The following is a 24,788-nucleotide window of genomic DNA, read 5'->3' as shown; positions in this document are numbered from 1 at the left end:
TTTTTGTTAAAAAATTTAAGCAGAGGAGTCAATACAGGCGTTAAATAAACTAGGGAAATAATACAGTTTTTCTTGGGGATTTTGCAGGTCTATCCAGGCGAGTCCCTGGTCCAGCATGTGCTCCAACGCGTTCTTGGCTCTTCCTTCTTCCCATCCTAATTCTCTTCTTAAGTAGCCCATGGAGACAAAGGCCTGATTAGCGCTCGTCACTTGTTGCAAGACTGCCGTGTGGTCCATACTCAACTCCCCTGGGATACTCTGGACCATGTACTGCCCCTTTCCCACAGGAACCACCATAAACCCGCTCCCAAAAATCTTCAACTTCTGTGCAGCCCGGATTAAATCATCCTGGGTGATCTCCTGGTGCTGTTTCCCTTGCCCTCGTGCTTTAATCAACCGGGATCTTAACTCGTTTAGACTGATCAATCCTCCAGTTTTGTAGTTTGTCGCCAGACACACCTCAACTATTTGCACTGCGAGTTCGTAGTAAAAATCGCCGATTCCAAGAACCGACCAGAAGCCTTTCCCGGAGGATAAAGGATCGACACCAATACTGGCGCACATTTCTTGAAACTGGCGCCGAAACTCCGGATTTTTCCGAATTTCGTTCTTGTGCTTCGTTGCGAACTCCTCCAAGTTCACTTTGAAGACCTCCAGTTGACGAGTCATTTGCTCGAATTGGTTCTCCTGGATCTCATTCCCTTTATCTTTGTACTTTTCTTGCTCTAATTTGTGTTTTTGGATGGCCCCCAGGCCCGCCCTTCGCCTCATCGCGCACTTTTAACTTAGTTTCGCATTATTTTAGTTTTAGGTTAGTTAAGATTTGACAAGTCGTTGCTGTCACAAATGTCAAACGTCAAAGCCATGTCAACAAACCTGACGACGAAAAAAATTCGACACTTTGTTGAATTTCCCGTGTTGTTTGTACAATAAATGAATAAAATTGTTTGTTGATATGACTCATGCTGTAGTAGGATCATGACGGAGTCATTGGGGTGGAGTGTCCTGCACTGGGGCTCCTTTTAGTCGTAGGGTGTGGAACAGTCTTCGCTTTCGTAAGTTGGCGCCCTGAATTGAAAGTGATTTGTGGAGATTCAGAGACATCAGTCTTCAACAACTTTTAGGAGAATTAGTCATTGTGCATTAATATGTGAACTATGCTAAAACTCCCCAACAATGGCAAAAAGCGGACAAGAAGTTGTTTATGAGGGTTGGCTAACAAAGTCTCCACCTACGAAACGAATCTGGCGAGCGGTAAGTCCTCGGTTTAAACAGCGCATTCTTTTAATTATCAGCTGGGCCTTCGTACACAAACAATGATTCATGCGATTACTAATTGTATATTTGCAGAGGTGGCGACGAAGATGGTTCTCATTGAAACATTCCGGAGAAATACCCAATCAGTTCATTTTAACGTATTATGCTGATAGGAACTGCAGGAAGCAGAAAGGGTCTATAAACTTGGATGATTGTGAACAAGTGGATTTGGGGCTAAAGTTGGATGAGCGCAAATTGAAGTTTGACCATGTTTTTGATATTAAAACTCCAACACGTACTTATTATTTAGCGGCAGACTCTGAGAGCGAAATGAAGTCTTGGGTCAACTGTATTTGTAAAGTCTGTGGACTGAAATCAATGAGTGATGAAGAAGACTGTAAGTCTGTTAATTATCACACGAATTTGGGGTTTAAAGTTGTTTTTAGTGCACATATCTGAGAACAACGCGGTGGATTTGGATATTTACTGTGAAGAAGACAAGGATGATGGGAATGTTGTGAATGAGACTCCTCCAGTATCACCAGTTAGCACTAGTCCTTACATCCCGATTTCTGAATGTATTACCGGGAAAACGCCCATTTTAACAGACCAAGTAAGGAACTCTCCCAGACATTTAATTGGACTAATTCCTTGATTTCCCGCAGGATTTCAAAACTCTCCTCCAACAAAACATGAAAAACGCTTTCCGGACGCAGACGAACCAAACTTACGGAATTTCGCAACGAAACTATCTAAACTACGTGAATGACATGCAAGATCCACGATTCTACGACAGTCCGAGGGTGCTTTCCCCTCACCAAGAACCCGAGCAGAACAACAAGAAACATAAAACCAACTCCCCCTTGCAGAGCCCGACGGACTCTGAGAGCGTCTTCACCGACGACGACATGGCGGATATCAACGTCGTCGTCACGCAGAAATTCACCAAAAGTAAAGTCGAAGGGATTGCGGCGCCTCCGAGGCCCCCGAAGTCGGCTCACGTGGCGCCGTCTAGCTACATGAATCTGACCGTGCAGAGCCCCAACAATAAGAACGAGTAACTATTTTTAATTTTCACTTTCCTTCATTGCTTAGTGGTGGTCTTAGTGTTCCAGAGGAGGACAAAAAACCGTCGGGCGTCATCACCGACGACATGTACGACTTCCCGCGTTCGCACCAAATCATCGAATCTGAAACCGTCCGTAACATGCTGCTTCGACGGCACTGTTACAACAACGCCGCGCCGGTGAAAGTGGAGGGTCAAATCTTCCGATACGACATTTCGCCGAAGCCGTCGACGAGTTCAAATCAAGTGTTTCGGTACGACGCTGAAGACATCGCCGACGAGCCTGCATCGCCTCTCTCACAGAGTTCCTCCACGACCGCGTATTCAAATTTACCAAGTCCTTTGTTAACAGACAGTCAATTGATGCCGCCCCCCATTGTCAACAGGGATTTGAAACCGAAAAGAAAGCTGTCGGATTCTTTGTCGTCGTGTTCAAATCCCGAGCCGTCGTCGCCGAGGAACGCGCCGTCGGTGGATAGGAAATTGAAGCCTCCCACTCCTTTGCAGGTACGACTGATCTGGGGGGTTTCGTTGAATCAAGGTTTGATGTTACAGGAAGCGCATAACCGGAAGGTGAAAACGAATTCAATTTTGCCAGCTAGTCCGACGAGTGGGCGGAAGAACGAAGATGACACCCGCAGACTGAGAGCTGCTCCTAGTCCGACTTTCCAAGGGTTGGGGCGCTCCCATGAAAGTTTACTCTCGCAAAACAACCAAGAAGAACAAATATATCATTACCTACCCGTTAAGATGCAATATTTGGATTTGGATTTAGATTGTCCTTCGAGTTTATCCAACAACACGGCGACGATGCCGTCTAAATCTTCAGGTGATAGTAATACTGTTTACAAAAAGGTGGATTTTGAGAAAACAGAAGCGTTCAATTTGACCAGAAATAATTTAGAGAAGGAACGCAAGGAACCCGTTACCTTTTTTAAAAAGTGATACTGAAAATTTTTATATTTTTGTAAGTTGTAGGGTAGCTTTGTGCAATTTTTATTGTTCACAAGTGTAGATTAAGGGTTGTTTTGTATTTTTGATCCATTTTTTATATAGTGTTGTAAAGTGACAACTTTTGAGAGCTTTAATGTTGTTTTTTATTAAGTGGCCATCTTATGAAATTCATATCATGTATTATACTAGAACTAATATTTTTTTATTCTCTACGTTAAATGCTTAGGATGTAAGTTTATTAAAAATTTTAATGATGTTATGCAAAACAGATACACTGAATAAATCTAGTATTACCAGAGAGAATTCGCCCTGTATTTTAGTTGCACAAAATTAACCCTGTTGTGCCGGAAGTCGCAGTTGCTTATTTTAAATAGAACACCCTATAGTTTATTGCATTTTTGAATTCTATATCCAAATTGAAGATGTCTGTATACCGTGCTATACCTAAATTGTATCATTTCTGAAATATCTCGATTCTTCAAAAAAAATACATATATTAAATTTGCTTTTAAAAAAAATTCCGCAAACATTTTTTATTTCTATTAGCCACCAAATTTGTTTATAAAAAATCCACATAAAATTGAGTTGTCACCATTCCAAAGCTTGCTTAAAAAAATTGAAAACAAAATAGTAAAATCACTCCTTTTTTCCGTATTTCTAGTAGGAAATGTGTCTACACTTACATAAAGTTAACGCAAAATTTTATTGTACGTTTGTATTGTGCTTATTTTCCAATTAACGTGGCGATTTTGAAATAGATTATAGGGTAGTTATTTCGGAAAGAAAATTTCACTTCTGTTTTGCAATTTTTTTACACCTCTGAAATGGTTCAATTTAAGTACAGTACATTATACATAAAGTCACCCATAATTTGGATGTAGAACTGAAAATACAATAAAATATGGGGTGTTCCATTTTAAATAAGCAAGTTGACTACTACTTTCGGCATAACGGGAAGTGTCACGAATACGTGAATATTGTCATTCGATTTGTCTTATTTGCTTATTTTTGTTCCTAAAATTTCAAATTCTTATCTTTTGTAGTTTACGAGAAAAATGTCATATTCGTTTATAACAGTTAAAGGGTTAAAATCACCTGTTTGACGTGTCGTGCAATTCGAATTGATTCTCTCGGAAAATTAAACAGATATCGAGGAAAGATGATAAAAACAGCATTAAGTTAAAAATACCAAATATAATAATAAATTACAACTCTTTGATCCCTTTAGCCGCCACACACATCCGCGCCAAAAGCCCGGACATCTGCACCAAAGAGCACAATCCATCAACAATCCTCATATGCGTTATCCCAATTTCTTTGATAAACGCCAACTTCAAAGGCTCATCAATATCCATAGTTTTACACACTTTAAAGATGTTCTTAATTATATCTTCAGCGGCGTATCCTAAACCCCACAAGTGATCAACAATCTAAAACAAAGAAAAATAATAAAAACAAATACGTGGCCCCCTTCAACATTACTTTAAACGCTTTCCTAATATCTCCACTGATGCAACTGTTGAGCATGTCTTTGATGAGCATAGGATGAGGCTCATCACAGACTTTGAACACGTTGGCGGCGTTGACAACCCCAAAACCGTTAAAAGTGGACTGGAGGTTATTCAGCGCTTGTCTCATATCGCCCTGAGCTGTGAAAACAACCGCTTCTAAGCCATCTTCAGAGTACTCAACATTCTCTTTTTGACAAATTTGAATGACTCTTGCCAAAACCTGTGCGTCTGTTAAACGAGAGTATCGTAGAACAGCGCAACGGGATTGGATCGCCTCGATGACTTTCTCGCTGTAGTTGCAAGCTAGAGCAAATCGCGTGGTGTTGCTGTAGATCTCCATGGTGCGTCTCAGAGCTTGTTGGGCCCCCTCAGTCATACTAAAATAAATTATAAGGTTTTTAAAAGGAGGCGAATTCCCGCACCTGTCCACTTCATCCAAGATTATGATTTTGTGGCGCCCTGATGGTAGTGTCACCTTTTGCTGGGCAAACATTTTGATCTTATTTCTGACGACATCAAGGCCTCTGTCGTTGGAAGCGTTGAGCTCCAGGACGGCGTCTTTGAAAGAGGTGCCCAAGAGAATGCGAGCCAAGCAGAGGATTGTGGTAGTTTTACCCACGCCAGGGGGGCCCTGAAACGTTTGAGTTTGTAAATTTGTAATTAAATTAACAAGACTTACGGCAATGATCAAGTTTGGTAAATTTCCTTGTTTTGCTATCACTGATAAACGGGTGGTTGTGTCCTCATTCCCCACAATTTCTTGGAATGTTTGCGGTCGATACTTTTCTATCCTGCAAGAGAGTTGAAAAGAGGAAAATTGAAAATTGAAACTTACCATGGAAGGCTCTCGGACTTTTTAGGGGCTGCTGGCGCTTCTTTAGAGGGGCCGGGAATTGGAGCTGAGTCCACTTCCATCGATTCCATTATTTATATTATTAAGGCAACGTCGTGTTTCCCTCCGAAAACTGAAAAAGTGAGGTTATGTGTGTTTTGGCAGATGACGGGGAAATTGTTAGGTTATAAAAAGGATTTGGGAGAATTTGGAATGTTATTAAAACTGTTCAAATTAATAATTAATTGGCAATGATTAAACGATTCTGGTAATTGAAATTACGTCTGCTCGACAGCAATGATAATTTGAATTTGAAACTGATTGTGCAACCAATGGGAGAGCAGATTTCAAACATTGAGCGCCAAATCAGGACAAATTGAGTAAAACTTTTACGACTTTATTCATTTTATTAAATCAATTATCCAAATATAGCACTGAGTTTCTTCACAGGCAATTTCCTCTTTTCAACTTCTACGAATTTTTTGGCCCCTTTGCTCTTTACTTTTAGTTTAATCTCAGCACTTGTGGCATTTTCCGGCCACACGGCAGTGATTTCTACCGTGCTGTCTTTTCCAATATAACCACTTTCATGTGCGGCTGCCAATTGATTAACCACTTGTCTCTCGACTTCGTATTTTATAGATCTAGCGCCGTAATGAACATCATAACCGTCAGCCAAAGCAGATTCTACGCTTCTGTCCCAGTTCAAATCGATCTTATGCTTATCTTTAGCCTGAAAAACGTAAATTTAGTACTAAAATTTATGAAATTGAACGTACTCTTTTCGCCCAAATCGCCATTTCTCGATCAACCAACTGAAGAAGCTCCTTCCGCGAAAATGGTAAGAAATAAACAATTTCGTTGATCCTCCCCAAAAATTCGTCCCTTTTAAAGTGTTTCTTTAAAATCGGTTTGACGACGTTGTCTTTGAATTTTCGCGAAACAGTGATATTGTCGGAGATTTCCTCATCGGTTTTATTATCTAATCTGTTGAATCTCAAATTCTCGACTTCTTGCCTCAAACCCAAGCCGTGTTGGGCAATTTCATCGCTCGCCAGATTCGAAGTCATGACGAAAATTGCGTCTTTGCATTCTATCGTTTTACCATGACCATCAGTCAGACGCCCTTCGTCAAACAACTGAAGAAGAACAGTCAAAACGTCGGGGTGCGCTTTATCGACTTCGTCGAACAAAACGACGGCATTTGGACACTGTCTTAAACGCGACGTCAACTGGCCTCCTGAAAACTGAAAAAGTGAGGTTATGTGTGTTTTGGCAGATGACGGGGAAATTGTTAGGTTATAAAAAGGATTTGGGAGAATTTGGAATGTTATTAAAACTGTTCAAATTAATAATTAATTGGCAATGATTAAACGATTCTGGTAATTGAAATTACGTCTGCTCGACAGCAATGATAATTTGAATTTGAAACTGATTGTGCAACCAATGGGAGAGCAGATTTCAAACATTGAGCGCCAAATCAGGACAAATTGAGTAAAACTTTTACGACTTTATTCATTTTATTAAATCAATTATCCAAATATAGCACTGAGTTTCTTCACAGGCAATTTCCTCTTTTCAACTTCTACGAATTTTTTGGCCCCTTTGCTCTTTACTTTTAGTTTAATCTCAGCACTTGTGGCATTTTCCGGCCACACGGCAGTGATTTCTACCGTGCTGTCTTTTCCAATATAACCACTTTCATGTGCGGCTGCCAATTGATTAACCACTTGTCTCTCGACTTCGTATTTTATAGATCTAGCGCCGTAATGAACATCATAACCGTCAGCCAAAGCAGATTCTACGCTTCTGTCCCAGTTCAAATCGATCTTATGCTTATCTTTAGCCTGAAAAACGTAAATTTAGTACTAAAATTTATGAAATTGAACGTACTCTTTTCGCCCAAATCGCCATTTCTCGATCAACCAACTGAAGAAGCTCCTTCCGCGAAAATGGTAAGAAATAAACAATTTCGTTGATCCTCCCCAAAAATTCGTCCCTTTTAAAGTGTTTCTTTAAAATCGGTTTGACGACGTTGTCTTTGAATTTTCGCGAAACAGTGATATTGTCGGAGATTTCCTCATCGGTTTTATTATCTAATCTGTTGAATCTCAAATTCTCGACTTCTTGCCTCAAACCCAAGCCGTGTTGGGCAATTTCATCGCTCGCCAGATTCGAAGTCATGACGAAAATTGCGTCTTTGCATTCTATCGTTTTACCATGACCATCAGTCAGACGCCCTTCGTCAAACAACTGAAGAAGAACAGTCAAAACGTCGGGGTGCGCTTTATCGACTTCGTCGAACAAAACGACGGCATTTGGACACTGTCTTAAACGCGACGTCAACTGGCCTCCTTCGTCGTGGCCTATGTAGCCTGGCGGGGCCCCAATCAGCTTCGCCACCTGTGAAAATTAATTATCTATAGTATCAGCGCAGCCAAGTCAACATTTTACTCTATTCCTATTGGATGTTTTGACGCGCGGGCTCGTCTCGATGAATATACAGTAGACTCTCGATAATTTGAAGTTTTTCCTCGGTCCCCTCCAATTTTCTCGATAAATTGAAAAATTTCAATGTATTTTGGTCCCTCCCGAACTCTCGTTTTGAATTTCCTCGCTTGAATGGACAAGAAAAACAGAAAACTTTTGGAACAAGCCTTTCTTAAAAACTCCATTGCAGCTTTAAAATAAGATTTTACCTTTTTTTTATTCTTTTAATAAAAAAATTGTTTCTTCTCTTTCTCTCAAGTATTGGAATCACACTATATTTTAAGCTCTCGATAATTTGAACTCTTTGTCAGGTTTCCTGAATTTCAAATTATCGGGAGTCTACTGTACTATAGTTCTACAGACATTGACATTCTTACTTCATGCTTCTCTTGGTATTCAGACATATCCAGTCGGATGAACGCCTGAGGTTTGTCTTTATGGATATAAGAAGCCATTTGTTTGGCCAGCTCAGTTTTACCAATGCCTGAAGAGCCCAGAAATAAAAACACTAAAGGATGGTCATCGTCGCCCCAACCGTTCTCTTTTCGTCTGATAGCTGTGGGAGAAATTTGGTGACTATTGGGCCCAAATTAACTGGGAGAGATTACTTGCCGCCACAATGGTAATCGCTCCTTCTTGTCCGACTAAATGCTCCTTTAGGCGTTCTTCCAGAGGGAACCTGCGACGTTCCTCCAGTTCCTTCTCTTTCTGAATGTCTTTGAACTAAAACACGTTAAAAGAATGGGATTGGATTAAGCGCGCCCTTACTTTCGTCGTCTGTTCCTCTAAGTACGTTTTCAGCTCTCCTTCTTTGGCATACATCAATGGAATGTGCCCAGCTTCGTTTTCCACCAACGGATTTGCGCCTTTCTCAAGTAGCAACTTCACAATCTTGAAGTTGTTGATGAGAACTGCATAATGCAGCGCGGTGAACCCTCTAAACGACGCCTTATTATTCAAACTGTTTGAGAATTCTTCTTCTCTCATCATCAAAACTTCAATTGGATGCAAACCAGTGTCTTTGGCCGCCCATTTCGCGCTGACAAAATCCTCAGCCAAGTTAGGATCAGCTCCTGCTTCTAGTAACAGTTTCACTGCCTCAAATTGGTTGTTAACAGCAGCCACCATCAAAGGCGTCCATCCTAATTTGTGCCGCGAGTTAACATCCGCCTTGTCTTCAATGAGCCTTCAAGGAACAAAGCTTAGTAAAAAAACGAGACAGTACCACCACTTACATAAACAATTCGTCCAAGACTCCAAACTGCGCCGCCCGAAACAGACGTTTCTCTTTCGACGTCTGGTGAACATTACAGAATGCCACTGCAGCTCTTGTCGCCCCCAGAAAAGCAAACGTGTAGACGTACCTCCAGTATTTCTCGTTTCTTTCGTGCCATTCTTCAGACTCCTGGTGGAGGCTCCAGGTCAGCCTCAGAGGATGTCTGTTTATCTGGGGCCGGTTGCGAAGTCTGGCGACGCTCCGGCACAAATATTGAATGTTTCTCAGCTTGAACATTTCATCGGAGACTGAAATTTTAAAGACCGGAGCTCCGGTGTACCTTGGATGACAGATGAAACATGACATAACATGGCGACATCTATGAAAACGTCAAACAATTTATCATCTCCCTGTGACATAGGCAACCAACAATACAGTTGCCAATAATACGAGTTACAGTCGAATTTCAGCTTTGTTTGAATTTTTGCTCGAAAATAATGATAACAATGTGGCGGTTTTAATGCACCGACGAATAAACGCAAAGGATAGATTTTGCCAAGACGGATGTGTTTGTAAACCTTGAAACAGATAACCAGTATCATCGTTTTTTATTTGAAAATCGAAGAATACATAAACAAGATCTTCTCAAAACACAAAATAGAAAACTCATTTTAACCACAGTTGCTGAAAAATTATCTGTATTCCTGAAAATTGTTGTAAAAAATGGTGAATGCGCCGGGATATCTTTTCAGAACAGAAATCTTTACGCCAAAAGCGGTGGCGCGCGGTATTAAATTTGACAAGTGACGTACCCGACCTTGAATCCGTGACAGGTGTCAAAACAACATTGAAATCAAAACAGAATGACGCACGCCACAGGTTCAAAAAGACCCGTTCCGTCCCTACTTACAATGTAAATATAATTTTTAAGATTTCCAAAATTGAGACGTTTTTTCAGATCCATTGACTATGTGGGTAAAAATCTGTGGTTCTACCGAGAATCTCTCCACTATTTGACCCCTCGAGTAAAAGACCGGATTTTGCGAAAACTCACCAAATCTAACAAACATTCAGACGTGCAGTTTGATGGAATTTTGGAGGCTTTGGTTCATTTAGATTTGAAATACATTGACCTCTCAAGTGTGCCAGTGAGTGACACCACTCTTAATCATCTAACTTCTTGTTTTATGTTGAGGGAGATCAATTTGAAACACTCTGAAGCTCATAATTTCACCAGTGGAGGTACAATTTTTGTTGGGAAAATACGACAAATTATCACGAAGTTGTAGGTTTAAAACTCCTTTTGAAACACACGGAAAGGTTACTGGCGCTGGACGTTTCAAATTGCCCTCAATTTGACGACGAAGTCATGGAAATTTTGTCAGTCAACTGCCCCCAGCTGTGCGAACTGAATTGTGACCACTGCAGCGTCTCTGACAGAGGTCTCAGCTCTTTGGCTCTCCACAACAAAAACGTGAAGTCTTTGTCGATTAGAAACACCAAAGTAAGGTGTCAATCGGCGCTATATTCTCACCCTTCTTGTAGATTACAGGGGATGGAATAATGGACGCCGTGAGCGACAGAAATTGGCGAAACATAAAAGAACTCCGTCTGGATAAATGTGCGAAAGTTGACGAGGACGTGATAAGAATTATCGTCGGGAATTCCCCAATAATCGAAGTCTTGACGTTCTACAACTGTGATTTATCAGGTTGCTGCACCTTTAAGTGTGACCTTAAACGAAAAAACAACTGTTGCAGAGGAAACTTCAATCTTCTATGATATTACAAATCGTTGCAAAAAACTGAAGCAGCTGAACTGGACAATCAACTGGAAGGACTAAGAGTACAATTATACTCGTATATTTGTGATAACTACATAAATATAAAATGAAATCTAACTTATGTTAATCTCTTACAGTATTCTAAGCTTTGTTATTGATTGGAATCGGCGACTGTTTTAACTGCAGTACGATAGAGCGCATACGCGAGACATCCTTACTCCCTTGCTTGGCTTTGGGGTTGAAATCGCACAACTTCGCGATTCTCTCCCATTCAGTTCCAGGCTCAATCTCATCGTCCTCCGCCACAAACTGCTTTTCGGCATTTCTAAAGGAAAACGGACATTAGAACAAGAAAATTGCGAGTTGCTAAACACTCAACTAACTAACTACTTACTTGGCTGCATCTCTATGTATGCACAACAAAAAGTACGTTAATTAGAATGACGAAGAAACGTGCAGATAATTACCTGTTGGCGGCCTTGGTTTTTGCAATGGCTTCTTCGTGGTTCTTGTACCAATCCTCCAGTTCTTTGCGCGCGACTTCGCGGAGTTCCAGCTTCTTCTTTTCTTCTTCAGCGTCTTTCTCCTCCAAGCGTTTGATTTGTTCCTCTCGCCACTTCTTGATTTTTTCGGGTTCTTCTCTCATCTCGCGGGCTTGAGGGGGCGGCGAAGGGGAGGCTAAGACATGGGAGATTCAACGTAATATTGCGCACACCACAGACAATTGATTGAGGGGGCCCAAATACAATTCCAGGGGCGATTTGGTTAGTGGAAACAGCAAGAGAAGCGCCAGAATTGTATCTGAGCCCTGAAAACACAGCAGTGGGAAACTTACAACTGTAGAATGCGTCATCTCCTCTGAAAATATCATTTTCGGCTTTAAACAAGGCATCTGAAGGAAGAGAAGAAAGTACAGAACATGCATTAATAAAGTCTGCCATAAACTTACTTAACCCATTAACGCCCGCTACCAGAAAAAATGTTTTTTTTTTCATAAGCAAAATTTTGAAAAAAAAATGTTTGCCTTCTATTTTTTCTAGTTTTAGGACACTGGGCGGATTCATATAGAAACCTTACTTGTAATAATCCATAAGTCGAATTATATATTCAGTTTATCATTTTATAGCGAACAAATTAAATAAGGTGAAGTGATAAATGCCCTGAAAACCGAGGTTTTTCAAATTTTTTTTGCTAAAAACTGAAACAACCAATTGCTTGAAAAAAAATATTAATGGAAAGTCAAAAGACAGTAGTTTATGGTAAAAAATAAAACATACAGAAAAATCAACTCTAAAGTACTTAAAAAAATTGTAAACTGCCTGTCCTATACATATATAGGACCCCGGGCGGTAATGGATTAAGCAGGACCAATTTCAACAGAAAATTTTATGTCGAGAAAAAGTGTGAACAAAGCAAGTGCAATTAATAATTACATGCAGTGTCTTTGAACATTGTTAGTGCAGGTGAAAACGTTGAAAATAGTGAAGTAAATACAACAATATGAAAGAAATCACAGTTTTCAGCTACTGAACAAAACGATTCCTCAACGATAAGGCAAAAAAATCTCACATACCGTCCATATCTTCCCTTTTTACCGCCGTCCCGTCGTCAAAGCCCTCGACCATTTCGAAACTGCTCGCAGAATTGGTTGGATCATCTACAGGTAAAGCGATAAACTTAAAAATACACCAAAAACTGATAACAGTACATGCAAAATCGGGCATACGTACTTTGAAAATGCATGATACGCCCCTGAAGCTCTACTTACCACCGTTTACAACAGGAACGGAAATCGCCGCAGGTTTCACTTCATCTTCAAGTCCTGCCAAATCGTCCTGCTCCCGGGCCAGGAATTCGGCAGCAGGATCCACTTCGTTTTGGTCGAACGCGTCGAAATTGGACATTTTCGAATTAGTTTAACTGGAGCGAACAGCGGATTTTGACAGGGCTGGATGACACAGTCGACAAGTCACGGAGTGACAAGCAGGTGTGACGCGGAGCGAAAAGTTCCTAGGAAAATCGACGCGAAAACCGACTTAAATTGCCGCTGTTGATTTATCATCACAAATAATTATCTAGAAACGGAATTTAGTGATTTGATAATCGAACGGGCTTTGTTTAAAAGTGAAATTAGTGTTTGATAAACTAGTGTTTTTTGTGTTACTTGTTGGCAGCGAAATGACAAGTGACGTTTGTCCATGGAGTGGGGATAGCGTCAAACAAACAATTTCGTTATTTTAAATGTGTGTTTTGGTTTTGGGTTTTATTTTAAACTATAAACAAATTAACAATGTTGGACCAAAAGTTTAAGAACATTTTTAACAAAGTACAAAAAACAAGTGCGTGTAACCAAAAATATGTTATAATATTGACTGCGATCTACGAAAAGGTAAGCGCGCCCTGCCTTGAGTTTTGGTTTTATGCCAGTTGAATTACAGGCCAAAAAGAAGCAGTTTCTGCGAGTTTTCTTCAAATATTTGGCACATTTCGTGCTTACCTCGACCGAGAATGATTTATACACGAAACGCTGCCTGAACTTCGTCTCGTTCTTTTGTGCCGAGCTAACAAAAAAACAAAATAATGAAGTTGATAATCACGAATTTCTCACAATAGTGATGGAGCGGATCCTGGAGGTACGTAAGAACGCATTGTTTCAACTTTCCTAAAACTGTCTTTGCAGTGGAGTACTTTGGACTCCTATGACATCAGATACCACTGTTGTTATTTCCTGGAAAAAGTCCTGCAGGACATTGGGGAGGAAGTCCAACTTGAAATTAGGTTAATCGATCATATTCAACAAGTTTTACTGGAAAGATTGCTGGAAACGAAAACTCCAATTAAATTAACAGCAATCAGCGCCTTGGTGCGGTTACAAGACCCTTCAAACTTTGATTGCCCAGTAATACAAGCTTATATTCAAGCGTGTTTGAGTACGAGCGCCCAGGTTTGTGCACGTTTTATCTAGAATCCAAAATCATTATTACTTTAAGGTCAGGAAAGCAATTGTGGAAAGGATAGCCCCCAATGTAATCACTTTACCTATCATTAAGGGGCGAATTCTAGATACAGATCAGGCGGTGAGGGAAGTGGCGTACAAAAAATGTGCTGATATTGGACCGCAGTATTTCCGGATCCCCGACAAATTGGCGATTTTGCAGTGTGGATTCTTTGAAACCAGTGAGAAAGTGAAGAGTGTCTTTATTAAATATTTACTTCCAAAGTGGCTGACTGCATATGAAGGGAATTATTTGAAGTTTATAGATGCGTTGCGGTTCGTTTCGCTTGAAGAGGATTTCTATAACATGTCGTTTTTGAGTAGACAAATTATCGAAGAGTTTTATAGGTAATTGTGGTATATTAAAAACCGAGTTTCATATGATTTCAGCCGACAAATCATGCATTAATAGTACCTAAAAACAAACGATCGCCGGAAAAAGGCTATTATGATACGGAATGCTATAACAGCTTTGTTTTCATAGCAACTCAGGAATATTTATAATACAAATTAGGAAAAGAATATTTCCGTTTTTATTTATATTGAGATTGCATTTCAGTACTCACTTCATTGATGACTTAATTAAGGTCTTACCGCTCAACCACGAAAAGCTGATTGATTTGGAGAAACTAAACAACAGCGTGACTCTCTTCTGGAATATTCTTATCTCCATATTAAGAAAAAAGGACAATGAAGAAAATCTCGAGAGGATTTTACCAGATTTGACTCCATTTTGCGATTACATTGATAAACTCGTCAAAACAAAATGGTCCGAAGAAATGGACGAATGGAAATTATCAGAATACGAGTTCGACCTTTTCAATATTTTGGAGATCGCCGAAAACTACGACTTCTCCGACGAAGTAACGTTAACTTCTCCGTCAAATTTTCCCCAATTTGATCCATTTTCTTCAGGTTGGTCGACGCAACATGTATTCTCTCACCAAGTCGCTCCTGGCAAATCACCGTTTCTCCCCAAATCTATCAAAGAAAATCACAGAAATTTCATACGAATGCAGTGGTGGCGTCGAGTCATTCACAGATGATATGTGTCAGGTCATTTCCGACATCCGGGAGCCCCTAGCGGCGAAGCCTTTGACGGAGGACCAGCGCAGGCAGCTGGATTTTAAAGTAAAATCGATCTAAATTATTCTAACTTGTTTTAATAACTTCGATTGTTAGTTGGCTCAAATCCGAGTGAAACTAAACATTCTGAAAGAGTCTCAAAGTGAAGCCATTGCTGCAAAGGAGTTTAAAAAAGCCCAAGAAGCAATAGAGGAAATAACGAATTTGGAGGAACAGTACAAAACCCTGCAGAGTCATTCCGATGATGAAAAAGTGCGAGTTGTAAAATCCGATAACGAAACTTTGTGTCGGTGTTTGGATATTTTGGCCAATGTTCTTGAGTTGAGTGCTGTAATGACACTAACTCCAGCACTAGCCGTCTGCAAAAGTCACTTTTTGTTACCTCTCATTGACAATGTGAACCCTGAGGTACACAGCAAGTTGCTGAAATGCCTAAGTTTACTTTGTATAATTGATAGAGAGACAGCAGAGGAGTACGCGAAGCTTATTTGCATTCCGGTAAGTCGAGGAAATTAGCAACGATAAATTAATTGAAATTTAGCTTGTCAGTTATCGGGTTGTTCCTATCAACCACGAACCTGTGCTGACTCTGTCGGTCCGAAGTACCATGGACTTGATATCAATGCACGGCTTCCGGATTATCAGCGACGATGAAGACTCCAAGGACGACACCACGAAACGAAAACTTTATTCCAAGAGCAGCGAAGAGGATGTTAGAGCCGGAGTCGAAAAATTGACACCATCGTCAATAATGGAGATATTTTTAGACATGTTGGATGACGAGGTACTACTTTCTTCCTCCTGAAGTGTGTAATAAAATTATTCTTGCAGCGCTCTGAAGTTAGACTAAAAGCCCTAGCATCACTCACGGCGATGGTCACACATGGCTTCGCATTGATGCCGTCCACGCTCTCTAAAATCTGGTTGAAATGGTTTAATCCAGCAGTAGGTGCGTGGTTTTCCGTTATTTCCAGGCAAAAAACTCATTTCTTGATTATAGAAAAAAACGATCGGCGACTGCATGCGTACTTGGGCATGCACATTCAACAATACATAAAGTACAAAAGCTCCGGACGCGTTATTAAGGATGCTATCATCCCCACGTTCACTAATATTGTTCGGGCCCCAAAGACAAGCCCCCTGGTCTCTATAGACGTTAATCAAGTAGTGGCGTTCATTTCAGCAGTGATGAACATTAATTTAGATCAGGTTGGTGTGGCCACGGAATTACCCACAATACTTTTACCAATTTTTTAGGACGAACGTGGAAACCTGTGCCTTGATATTTATAGGAAAATTTCGGAGCATCCCGGTGATCGAATCGTACCGATACTAGTCAAATTGTTGTCTCGGTTGGATTTGAAAGGCACGAATAATATTTCGGAATTAATAGAGCATGGAGAAATGTGCTTAGAGGTGAGAATTCTGAAGAGTAAAGTCTGTTAACTGTTATTTTCTATCGTAGAACATTTCTGATAACATGTCGAAGCGTTTATTAGAAAAATTACTTCGAATGTTGAACGCCCGTCAGGCGAAATCGATCAATGAAACTAATCAGACTAATGAAGGACATAATTCTAGTAAGTTTAATTGTGCTTTTCTTGTTTAATTCTTTTGATTCCATTTGCTCCATCTTCTAGCTCTATTAACTCACTTCTTTTTTCTTTATTTATTTTTTTGTCTCTATGTGCTTCCTTTGGCTCGTTTCCTTCGTTTTTCTTCGGCTCTTTTAACTCCGGTAGTTCTCATTTAGTTTCTTTGATTTCTGTACTTTTTAGTTTTAGTCCTTTAAGTCTTTTTGCCCTCTTAGTTCCTTTAGCCTCTCCTTTGATTCTCTCAGTTTTGAAATCTAGATTGATTCAAATTACTTTAATTTAGCAATCCAGGACAAGACAATCACGCCTAAAAAACCCACAAAAGAATGCGTGGTTCTTTTGCAAAGGCATCGCATTAATGAGACACCGTTACCTTCGATTACCGAAAGCAGTTTGGAGGTAAGTTTTCGCCATTTAAAAACGTCTCTACTCCTAAATTTTCTAGTCGGAAGTAGAGAACATCTCTATCGACTCGACGTCCAGTTCAAAAAGAAGCAAATCAAAGTAAGTTCTCTGAACGATTCTAACCGTTAATTCAGTTTTCCTCCGAATTTCAGTACTGAAAACGAAGCGCCGGAAGAGAAACGTCCAAGACGGTCATCAAGTAAGTACACAACATGTAAAAATTGAGGAATTAACATTATTCTAATAGGACAAACCAAAGATAAAGAAGAAGCGCGCCACCGAACATCACGTGAGTATTAGAAGTGTTGCAGAAAATCATTAACTCAATTAATAGTTGAAGGAAAAGAGAAAAATGATAAAATGAAGAAGCCGACACAAATTAAACGGAGGAAAAACCGACATGAAAGTAATAATATCATTGTTTTGGAAGATTGCAGAATCGATGAACGAGTATTACCACTAAATTTTGATTTAAACAATATTATAACTAGTAGTTCTTCCGTAAAACGCAGATCCTCGAGGCAAAACCACGTTGTTGTGTCCGAGACTTCCGACTCATCTGAGTAAGTTTTTTAGTCGTGTCTAGGATCGATTTAATTGTTTGGTTTTAGCGTCGACAATGGATCTATTCGTAGGAGCTCCACCAGAATTCGAAAGAAGAGAATTATAGAAACATTGTAAAATGACTATTGAGTTTTAACGTGTTCTATAATATATTTTATGTTTGATTTAAGTCTAATAGATATTTATTATAAAGAGGATAATGGCACATCTTACTCACGCAGACCAAAAGAATAAAAGCCATCATCATTCTCGAATGTAATACAACATTTTATCCACAACCGTGTTCAATGCAATTAAAACATTAAAAAAACGTAATAATCTGTCTCAAATGAGTGAGTAATGGATCATTTTACTACCGCACTGTATTCAATACACCACTTTGAGACTATAAGGGACGTCGTAGAACTGAATATTTCCGACGTTTCTCTTCAATGTTGTCTCAACCAACTTCTGTTTCCGCACGTTTCTCAGAATTCTCACAATATTCTCAGTTTTGGGGACATTCCAATTCAGAAACTGTCGCATTCGCACCCAAACATTCGAAAACTAGCAATTTCCCAAAATTTCATAGCTGTAGCACTAAAAATAGCAAAATTACGAATTTTAAGGGACGATTACCCATATTGCAGCTTCGTCTTGGAAATAAATATTTCTAAAATATGTGTCTTTTGATCTACAATGTTGCAATTTGACAGAATGAATAAATGACCAAAAGCTAATAATTTCCCCAAATTTCACAGCTGTAGCACTAAAATTACCAAAATTACGAATTTTAAGGAAGGATTTCTCAATTTTCAACTTTCCCTTTAAAATAAAAATTTCTAAAATTTGTGTCTTTCGATCTACAATGTTGCAATTTGTCAGAGTTAATAATCAATTAAAAACTAGTGATTTTCTCAAATTTCATAGTTGTAGCACTAAAATTACCAAAGTTACGAATTATAAGGGAGGATTTCTCATATTTCAGCTTTGCCTTGAAAATAAAAATTTCTAAAATTTGTGTCTTTTGATCTACAATGTTGCAATTTGGCACAGTTAATAAACGATCGAAAACTAGTAATTTCCCTAAATTTCATAGCTGTAGCAATAAAATTACCAATTTTTAAGGGAGGATTTCTCATATTTCAGCTTCGCCTTGAAAATAAAAATTTCTGTCTTGATCGACAATGTTGCAATTTGGCAGAATGAATAAACGATGAAAAGCTAATAATTTCCCCAAATTTCACAGCTGTAGCACTAAAATTACCAAAATTATGAATTTTAAGGGAGGATTTCTCATATTTCGGCTTCGCCTTGGAAATAAAAATTTCTAAAATTTGTGTCTTTCAATCTACAATGTTGCAATTTGTCAGAATTAATATACGATTAAAAACTAATAATTTCCCCAAATTTCATAACTGTAGCACTAAAATTACCAAAATTACTAATTTTAAGGGAGGATTTCTCATATTTCAGCTTCGCCTTGAAAATAACAATTCCTAAATTCCGTGTTTGACAGTTTGACCTAAAATTTTGCAACTGCGCTGAGTTAATAAACGATCAAAAACTAGCAATTTTCCCAAATTTCAGAGTTCTAGCAGTAAAATTACCAAAATTACGAATTTTAAGCAAGGGTTCATCATATTTCGGCTTCGCCTTGAAAATAAAAATTTCTAAAATTTGTGTTGTTTGATCTAAAATTTTGCAATTTCGCAGAGTTTATAAACGATCGAAAACTAGCAATTCCCCCAAATTTCAGAGTTGTAGCACTAAAATTACCAAAATTACGAATTTTAAGAGGATTTCTCATATTTCGGCTTGGCCTTGGAAATAAAAAAATTTCTAAAATTTGTGTCTTTCAATTTACAATGTTGCAATTTGGCAGAATTAATATACGATTAAAAACTAATAAATCCCCCAAATGTCATAACTGTAGCACTAAAATTACCAAAATTACCATGTTTAAGGGAGGATTTTTCATTTTTCAGCTTCGTCTTGAAAATACAAATTTATAAAATTTGTCTCTTTTGATCTACAATGTTGCAATTCGGCAGAATGAATAAACGATGAAAAACTAGTAATTTCCCTAAATTTCATAGCTGTAGCACTAAAACTCGTCTGAGTAAGTTCTTTTAATCGCCGACAATGAATCTATTCGTAAGAAGTCCACCCGGATTCGAAAGAAGAAACAATGTAAAATATCTATTGAGTTTTAACATGTTCCATAACATATTTTTTCTCCAAACGTCACAAAAAGTCACTATTTTTTAGTCGTTTTTCGACAGTAAAGTAGGCAGTTTTGTTATAAGTAATGAAAAGCGCTCGTTGACATGGAAACACTTTTGCTGCCTAGGCAGAAAAAGTACTTTTTGTGACGGCTACTATTTGAGACTTACATTTTGTATGGCACTTGCACGATCTTAACTTTGAAACTCTTTGAAACCAATATTTTTCACAATAAATGTCATCAAGGACAACTAGTTTTAGTTCAATTTGCGTTCACTCATTGTCGGTCGTGGAACTGAATTTAACGTTTGGAGAAAAAGTAGTATTTGTTATTTGGCCGAAAAGTGGCAATTCTGCTCGACAAAAAGTACCAATTTTCTGCCGTATAACAAAATCTACTATTATGTTTGATTTAAGTCTAATTGATATTTATTATAAAGAGGATAATGGCACATCTTATTCACGCAGACCAAGAGAATAAAAGCCATTATACTCGAATGGATTACAATATTTTATCCACAATCGTGTTCATTGCAATTAAAACATTAAAAAAAAGTAATAACCTATTTCAAATGAGTGAGTAATGGATCGTTTTACTACCGCACAATTCAATACACTACTTTGAGACTATAAGGAACTTCGTAGAACTGAATATTTCCAACGTTTCTCTTCAATGTTGTCTCAACCAGCTTCTGTTTTCGCACGCGCCATTTCTGCTCGTTTCTCAGAATTCTCACAATATTCTCAGTTTTGGGAACATTCCAATTGAGAAACTGCCGCATTCGCACCCAAATATTCGCTTCATTGTTCTCCAAAAGCCAGTAAAACGGAATCATAAGACAGTTGGTACGAGTGACTGCTACAATCTGCCGATTTTCCAAGTTTTCGCCGATGTTGAAACACGACAGTTCATTTAAAGCACATACCTAAAATTGACATTAAAAAAAAGAGAAAAAGAAAATGTTTATCATACGTCAACAAAACACTTCTTCGCGCGCTGTTTCTTTTTTGTTTTCATGAAGAAAGTCACACACTCAACTACTCTACAACTTCCTTCAGTAATGAAATACACGTAACTCGTCTGGTCGTTTGTCCCCCCGAGGATGATTTCTTCGGGTTCGAAAGAACGAATTTTCGAAACTGTACAAAGTTGCGCTATGGTACTCTCGCTCCAATTTTTGAAATAAGAAAACTTTGTTGTTTTGTTGAGGATTTGTTCGCGGGTGCTACTTCGTGGTTCTTTCATGATTGGACTGAACAAAGAAGTTTTAAAATGCAGTTTGCAATAAAGAAAAAATGTGTTTGGTCGATAGAATAATAAAATCACGACTTTTCGAGCTTGTTTGGAACGATTGACATCAGAATATAATAGGGAGGGAATCGATTTGTGGTTGGAAATTGTTGTTCAAATTGGATGGGAACATGAAAGATGATTAATTTGGGAATGTTTTCCAGTGAGTTTTATGGATGCGATGGCGCGCCAGAATTTGGGATTTTGGGTTGGATTTATTAGTGTCCACGAAGAAGATTCTTATATATTTTTTTAATGTTTTTGTCAGAATCTTTGGATCGATCGAAATTTTTGAAGTTCAAATCTTTAAATTTTTTTGAGAAAAAAAAACGACAAAAAAAAAACTTCTAAAATATTGAGTTTGCTAAATGATGCATAGTATAAATAGAATAAGATATTATGCAGAATAATAAAAATCTTTTAGTTTTAAAGTCGACCAAATATTTATGTTCACAAAAATTGCCCGTAAAGCAGGCAACCAACAATACAGTTGGCTATTATGCAAGTTACAGTCGAATTTCGAGTCGTCGTCTCACATTAGTCGAAATTTCTTCGAGAACTAGGATTTCGCACATTTATTTGAATTTTCGCGCAAAAATAATGACAACAATGGGGCGGTCTTAATTCACCGACGAATAAACGCGAAGGGCAGTTTTTTCCGAGGTTTCGTAATGACCTTATCACTTTGTTTAATTAGTTGAGCGGTGCTACTTGGAGGAGTCGGATGTGTTTGTGCATGTGAAGTGAAATTGTGCCGTTTTAGGATTTGAATTGAAAAAGGTAGGTGCTAAATGAGTTTATTTAAGAACCACGCAGGGCAGAAATATTTCGCGAAACTTTTCATTCATAAGTTTTAAAATTCTACTTCTTGTTTAAAATAAGACGTGCTTAAGCGTAATTCGATGCGCAGCTTAGTTGATATAGCTTTAACTTAACTTCTCTAGTGGATAGAAACAGTAATTTACGGGAAATGTCGGGTTTATTTCTTTTTAATTTCGCGCTTTTGAAATTGAATAGTTGCAGGGTATTGCTAACAGATAGTTTACTTAGAACCGTTTCAATTTAGACATTTTCATTTCGTATTAGTTTCTCCGAACTTTTCGTTTAATAGTTTAAACAATATTGCTTTTGTTTAAAAGTGGATAGCTACAGTAATTTCTACAAAACATTCGGTTTATTCCCTTTTAAATTTCATGATTTTGGGAGTGCAGTCGGGCCTTTGTTAGCGAACAATTTTTTGCACAATAAGAAAAACGGTTAGATAATCACGTAATCCCATTTAATTACTTGATCAAGTGTCGAAGCCTTTGTCTGCATCAATTAATTTTTTGGTAATGACGTGAAAGAGTTTTTATTAATCACGTAATCGCACGTATTTAATTAGTTGGAAGGGCAGTTGTGCAGTGGTTCTTGTCGAAGACAGACGTGTTTGTGAGGAATAAAGCGACTTTGGAATTGAACTGTTGCAGGGTGAGTATTAGTAATGGTTTATTTAGGGACGTTGCGGTTTAGACACATTTCGCGTTAGTTTATTAGTTGTAACAATTTCGCTTTTGTTTAAAGTTAACTGTGTTTAAATGTTATTCAGTGCGCGGCTTATTTGAGAAGTTTGATTTCAATTTGTTTATTTCAGATTACTTTCGGGAACTGGATGGATGGAGCGAAAATGCAACAATGGATGGATGGAACAGGCCTGGATTTCTTCAGTGGTGCTAGCACTCAACGTCGCAACGCTCTAATTCATTTCTCTTTCTTTCAGGAATTGTTAAGAAGTTTTTAATGTTTTTTATGTTTTAGATTGTAGCAGACTTCAAGGTGGAGGACTTCAAGGAACATCTTCGTGGGTGCTAGCACTCAACTCCATCGTCCTCAACAAATTTCTTGTTTATTTTAACTAATTTCTTTTTGTTTCAGGGACTTGCAAAGAGGTTTTTAATGTTTTGAATGTTTTAGATTGTAGCAGAGTTCGATGAGGATGACAGGATTTCAAGGAACGACGTGGGTGCTAGCGTTCAACTTCATTTAGAACTGGATGAACTCACTTTTTGGCTCATTTGATTAATTTCTGTTTGTTTTAGATGTGTTCTGGTGAAGATGACAACAACTTCAAGGAAATTTCAGTTCCACTTTCATCCGTGTTTTTTTCCTAGTTTTAATTAATTTCTTAATTTCAGAGCTCGCCTGTACCTAGTATAGTTAGTTAAGTTAGCAAGTAGTTTAGCACGTAAGTTTAGCAAGTAAGTTATAAAATAAGATTTAGAATAAGTTATAAAATAAGTTTAGACAATCAAAATGTAATAGGTGCGCAAATAATATTTTGTAATTGGAATCTTTTAACCAGATCTAACTGTTGGGAACTAACATTCTGGACAATTGTTAACGACTAACACGAATATGTATAACGTAATATGTTTCAGATTTTAGAATTCAACAGGATGTCGACTTTCAGGACATCTTCAAGAGTGCGAGGATTCAACGCCCCGGCCAGCAAGCAAGTGTCATTTTATTTATACTAGATTCCTTTTCAGGGCTCGTCTAGGAGTTTTTAATGTTCTGAATGTTACAGAAAGCAGCCGTCATCGAGGTGGAGGACACGACTTCAACTTCCAGGACCGTCTTCAAGAGTGCGAGGATTCAACGCCCCGGCCAGCAAGCAAGTGTCATTTTATTTACACTAGATTCCTTTTCAGGGCTCGTCTAGGAGTTTTTAATGTTCTGAATGTTACAGAGAGCAGCCGTCATCGAGGTGGAGGACACGACTTCGACTTCCAGGACCGTCTTCAAGAGTGCGAGGATTCAACGCCCCGGCCAGCAAGCAAGTGTCATTTTATTTACACTAGATTCCTTTTCAGGGCTCGTCTAGGAGTTTTTAATGTTCTGAATGTTACAGAGAGCAGCCGTCATCGAGGTGGAGGACACGACTTCGACTTCCAGGACCGTCTTCAAGAGTGCGAGGATTCAACGCCCCGGCCAGCAAGCAAGTGTCATTTTATTTACACTAGATTCCTTTTCAGGGCTCGTCTAGGAGTTTTTAATGTTCTGAATGTTACAGAGAGCAGCCGTCATCGAGGTGGAGGACACGACTTCGACTTCCAGGACCGTCTTCAAGAGTGCGAGGATTCAACGCCCCGGCCAGCAAGCAAGTGTCATTTTATTTACACTAGATTCCTTTTCAGGGCTCGTCTAGGAGTTTTTAATGTTCTGAATGTTACAGAGAGCAGCCGTCATCGAGGTGGAGGACACGACTTCGACTTCCAGGACCGTCTTCAAGAGTGCGAGGATTCAACGCCCCGGCCAGCAAGCAAGTGTCATTTTATTTATACTAGATTCCTTTTCAGGGCTCGTCTAGGAGTTTTTAATGTTCTGAATGTTACAGAGAGCAGCCGTCATCGAGGTGGAGGACACGACTTCGACTTCCAGGACCGTCTTCAAGAGTGCGAGGATTCAACGCCCCGGCCAGCAAGCAAGTGTCATTTTATTTACACTAGATTCCTTTTCAGGGCTCGTCTAGGAGTTTTTAATGTTCTGAATGTTACAG

The 24,788-nt window shown here is 38.8% G+C and overlaps 9 protein-coding genes across 12 annotated transcripts; 3 read left to right on the top strand and 6 right to left on the bottom strand.

The window, feature by feature from the left end:
* LOC148166381 (vacuolar-sorting protein SNF8-like) lies at positions 1 to 870 on the bottom strand. Its single transcript, XM_088049047.1, has one exon. The coding sequence runs from the start codon at positions 769 to 771 to the stop codon at positions 16 to 18; it is 756 nt and encodes a 251-aa protein (XP_087905173.1). The 5' UTR covers positions 772 to 870; the 3' UTR covers positions 1 to 15.
* Positions 871 to 895: 25 nt separating this feature from the next.
* On the top strand, positions 896 to 3,580 carry LOC148166380 (uncharacterized). The gene is made up of 6 exons (XM_088049034.1): positions 896 to 1,254; positions 1,351 to 1,654; positions 1,704 to 1,870; positions 1,923 to 2,314; positions 2,365 to 2,830; positions 2,879 to 3,580. The coding sequence occupies exons 1-6, from the start codon at positions 1,177 to 1,179 to the stop codon at positions 3,266 to 3,268; spliced, it is 1,797 nt and encodes a 598-aa protein (XP_087905160.1). The 5' UTR covers positions 896 to 1,176; the 3' UTR covers positions 3,269 to 3,580.
* An 871-nt stretch (positions 3,581 to 4,451) lies between these two features.
* On the bottom strand, positions 4,452 to 5,946 carry LOC148166379 (replication factor C subunit 2-like). Its single transcript, XM_088049042.1, has 5 exons — positions 5,624 to 5,946; positions 5,468 to 5,579; positions 5,211 to 5,419; positions 4,760 to 5,165; positions 4,452 to 4,707 (listed from the first exon to the last, which is right to left on the bottom strand). The coding sequence occupies exons 1-5, from the start codon at positions 5,710 to 5,712 to the stop codon at positions 4,483 to 4,485; spliced, it is 1,041 nt and encodes a 346-aa protein (XP_087905168.1). The 5' UTR covers positions 5,713 to 5,946; the 3' UTR covers positions 4,452 to 4,482.
* A 55-nt stretch (positions 5,947 to 6,001) lies between these two features.
* On the bottom strand, positions 6,002 to 6,963 carry LOC148166378 (mitochondrial disaggregase-like; the record flags this gene model as incomplete). The annotated part of the gene is made up of 2 exons (XM_088049057.1): positions 6,002 to 6,353; positions 6,400 to 6,963. Coding segments are annotated over 2 exons (879 nt in total), but the record flags the coding sequence as incomplete, so codon positions are not given.
* Positions 6,964 to 7,115: 152 nt separating this feature from the next.
* LOC148166377 (mitochondrial disaggregase-like) lies at positions 7,116 to 9,712 on the bottom strand. The gene is made up of 6 exons (XM_088049033.1): positions 9,346 to 9,712; positions 8,879 to 9,296; positions 8,719 to 8,833; positions 8,488 to 8,666; positions 7,514 to 8,023; positions 7,116 to 7,467 (listed from the first exon to the last, which is right to left on the bottom strand). The coding sequence occupies exons 1-6, from the start codon at positions 9,690 to 9,692 to the stop codon at positions 7,153 to 7,155; spliced, it is 1,884 nt and encodes a 627-aa protein (XP_087905159.1). The 5' UTR covers positions 9,693 to 9,712; the 3' UTR covers positions 7,116 to 7,152.
* A 396-nt stretch (positions 9,713 to 10,108) lies between these two features.
* On the top strand, positions 10,109 to 11,226 carry LOC148166376 (protein AMN1 homolog). The gene is made up of 5 exons (XM_088049045.1): positions 10,109 to 10,239; positions 10,285 to 10,568; positions 10,616 to 10,830; positions 10,872 to 11,037; positions 11,087 to 11,226. The coding sequence occupies exons 1-5, from the start codon at positions 10,190 to 10,192 to the stop codon at positions 11,167 to 11,169; spliced, it is 798 nt and encodes a 265-aa protein (XP_087905171.1). The 5' UTR covers positions 10,109 to 10,189; the 3' UTR covers positions 11,170 to 11,226.
* On the bottom strand, positions 11,173 to 13,112 carry LOC148166375 (clathrin light chain-like). 3 transcript variants are annotated; one of them, XM_088049049.1, is made up of 6 exons: positions 12,878 to 13,112; positions 12,683 to 12,766; positions 11,945 to 12,001; positions 11,577 to 11,787; positions 11,504 to 11,515; positions 11,173 to 11,434 (listed from the first exon to the last, which is right to left on the bottom strand). In XM_088049049.1, exons 1-6 carry the CDS (start codon positions 13,011 to 13,013, stop codon positions 11,251 to 11,253), a joined length of 684 nt encoding a protein of 227 aa, XP_087905175.1. In that variant the 5' UTR covers positions 13,014 to 13,112; the 3' UTR covers positions 11,173 to 11,250. The 3 variants fall into 3 exon arrangements, with proteins under 3 accessions (XP_087905175.1, XP_087905176.1, XP_087905177.1); XM_088049050.1 differs by lacking the exon at positions 11,504 to 11,515; XM_088049051.1 differs by lacking the exon at positions 11,945 to 12,001.
* A 96-nt stretch (positions 13,113 to 13,208) lies between these two features.
* LOC148166374 (condensin complex subunit 3-like) lies at positions 13,209 to 17,923 on the top strand. 2 transcript variants are annotated; one of them, XM_088049026.1, is made up of 18 exons: positions 13,209 to 13,498; positions 13,548 to 13,742; positions 13,790 to 14,053; positions 14,100 to 14,452; positions 14,664 to 14,967; positions 15,020 to 15,235; positions 15,287 to 15,688; positions 15,732 to 15,974; positions 16,022 to 16,139; positions 16,191 to 16,399; positions 16,448 to 16,606; positions 16,656 to 16,770; positions 17,069 to 17,184; positions 17,231 to 17,289; positions 17,325 to 17,389; positions 17,438 to 17,479; positions 17,525 to 17,753; positions 17,802 to 17,923. In XM_088049026.1, the coding sequence occupies exons 1-18, from the start codon at positions 13,400 to 13,402 to the stop codon at positions 17,869 to 17,871; spliced, it is 3,258 nt and encodes a 1,085-aa protein (XP_087905152.1). In that variant the 5' UTR covers positions 13,209 to 13,399; the 3' UTR covers positions 17,872 to 17,923. The 2 variants fall into 2 exon arrangements, with proteins under 2 accessions (XP_087905152.1, XP_087905153.1); XM_088049027.1 differs by having other exon boundaries at positions 13,210 to 13,498; positions 17,343 to 17,389.
* Positions 17,924 to 20,567: 2,644 nt separating this feature from the next.
* On the bottom strand, positions 20,568 to 21,205 carry LOC148166373 (uncharacterized). The gene is made up of 2 exons (XM_088048525.1): positions 20,933 to 21,205; positions 20,568 to 20,885 (listed from the first exon to the last, which is right to left on the bottom strand). Exons 1-2 carry the CDS (start codon positions 21,203 to 21,205, stop codon positions 20,568 to 20,570), a joined length of 591 nt encoding a protein of 196 aa, XP_087904651.1.
* Between the last annotated feature and the right edge of the window lie 3,583 nt (positions 21,206 to 24,788).

The sequence above is a fragment of the Gnatocerus cornutus genome, unplaced genomic scaffold, assembly GCF_029298725.1.
Source record: "Gnatocerus cornutus isolate USDA-ARS CGAHR unplaced genomic scaffold, icGnaCorn1.1 ctg00000023.1, whole genome shotgun sequence".
Lineage (NCBI taxonomy): Eukaryota > Metazoa > Arthropoda > Insecta > Coleoptera > Tenebrionidae > Gnatocerus > Gnatocerus cornutus.
Note: the sequence above shows the minus strand (reverse complement) of the source record. Positions and strands in the feature narration are given on the sequence as shown.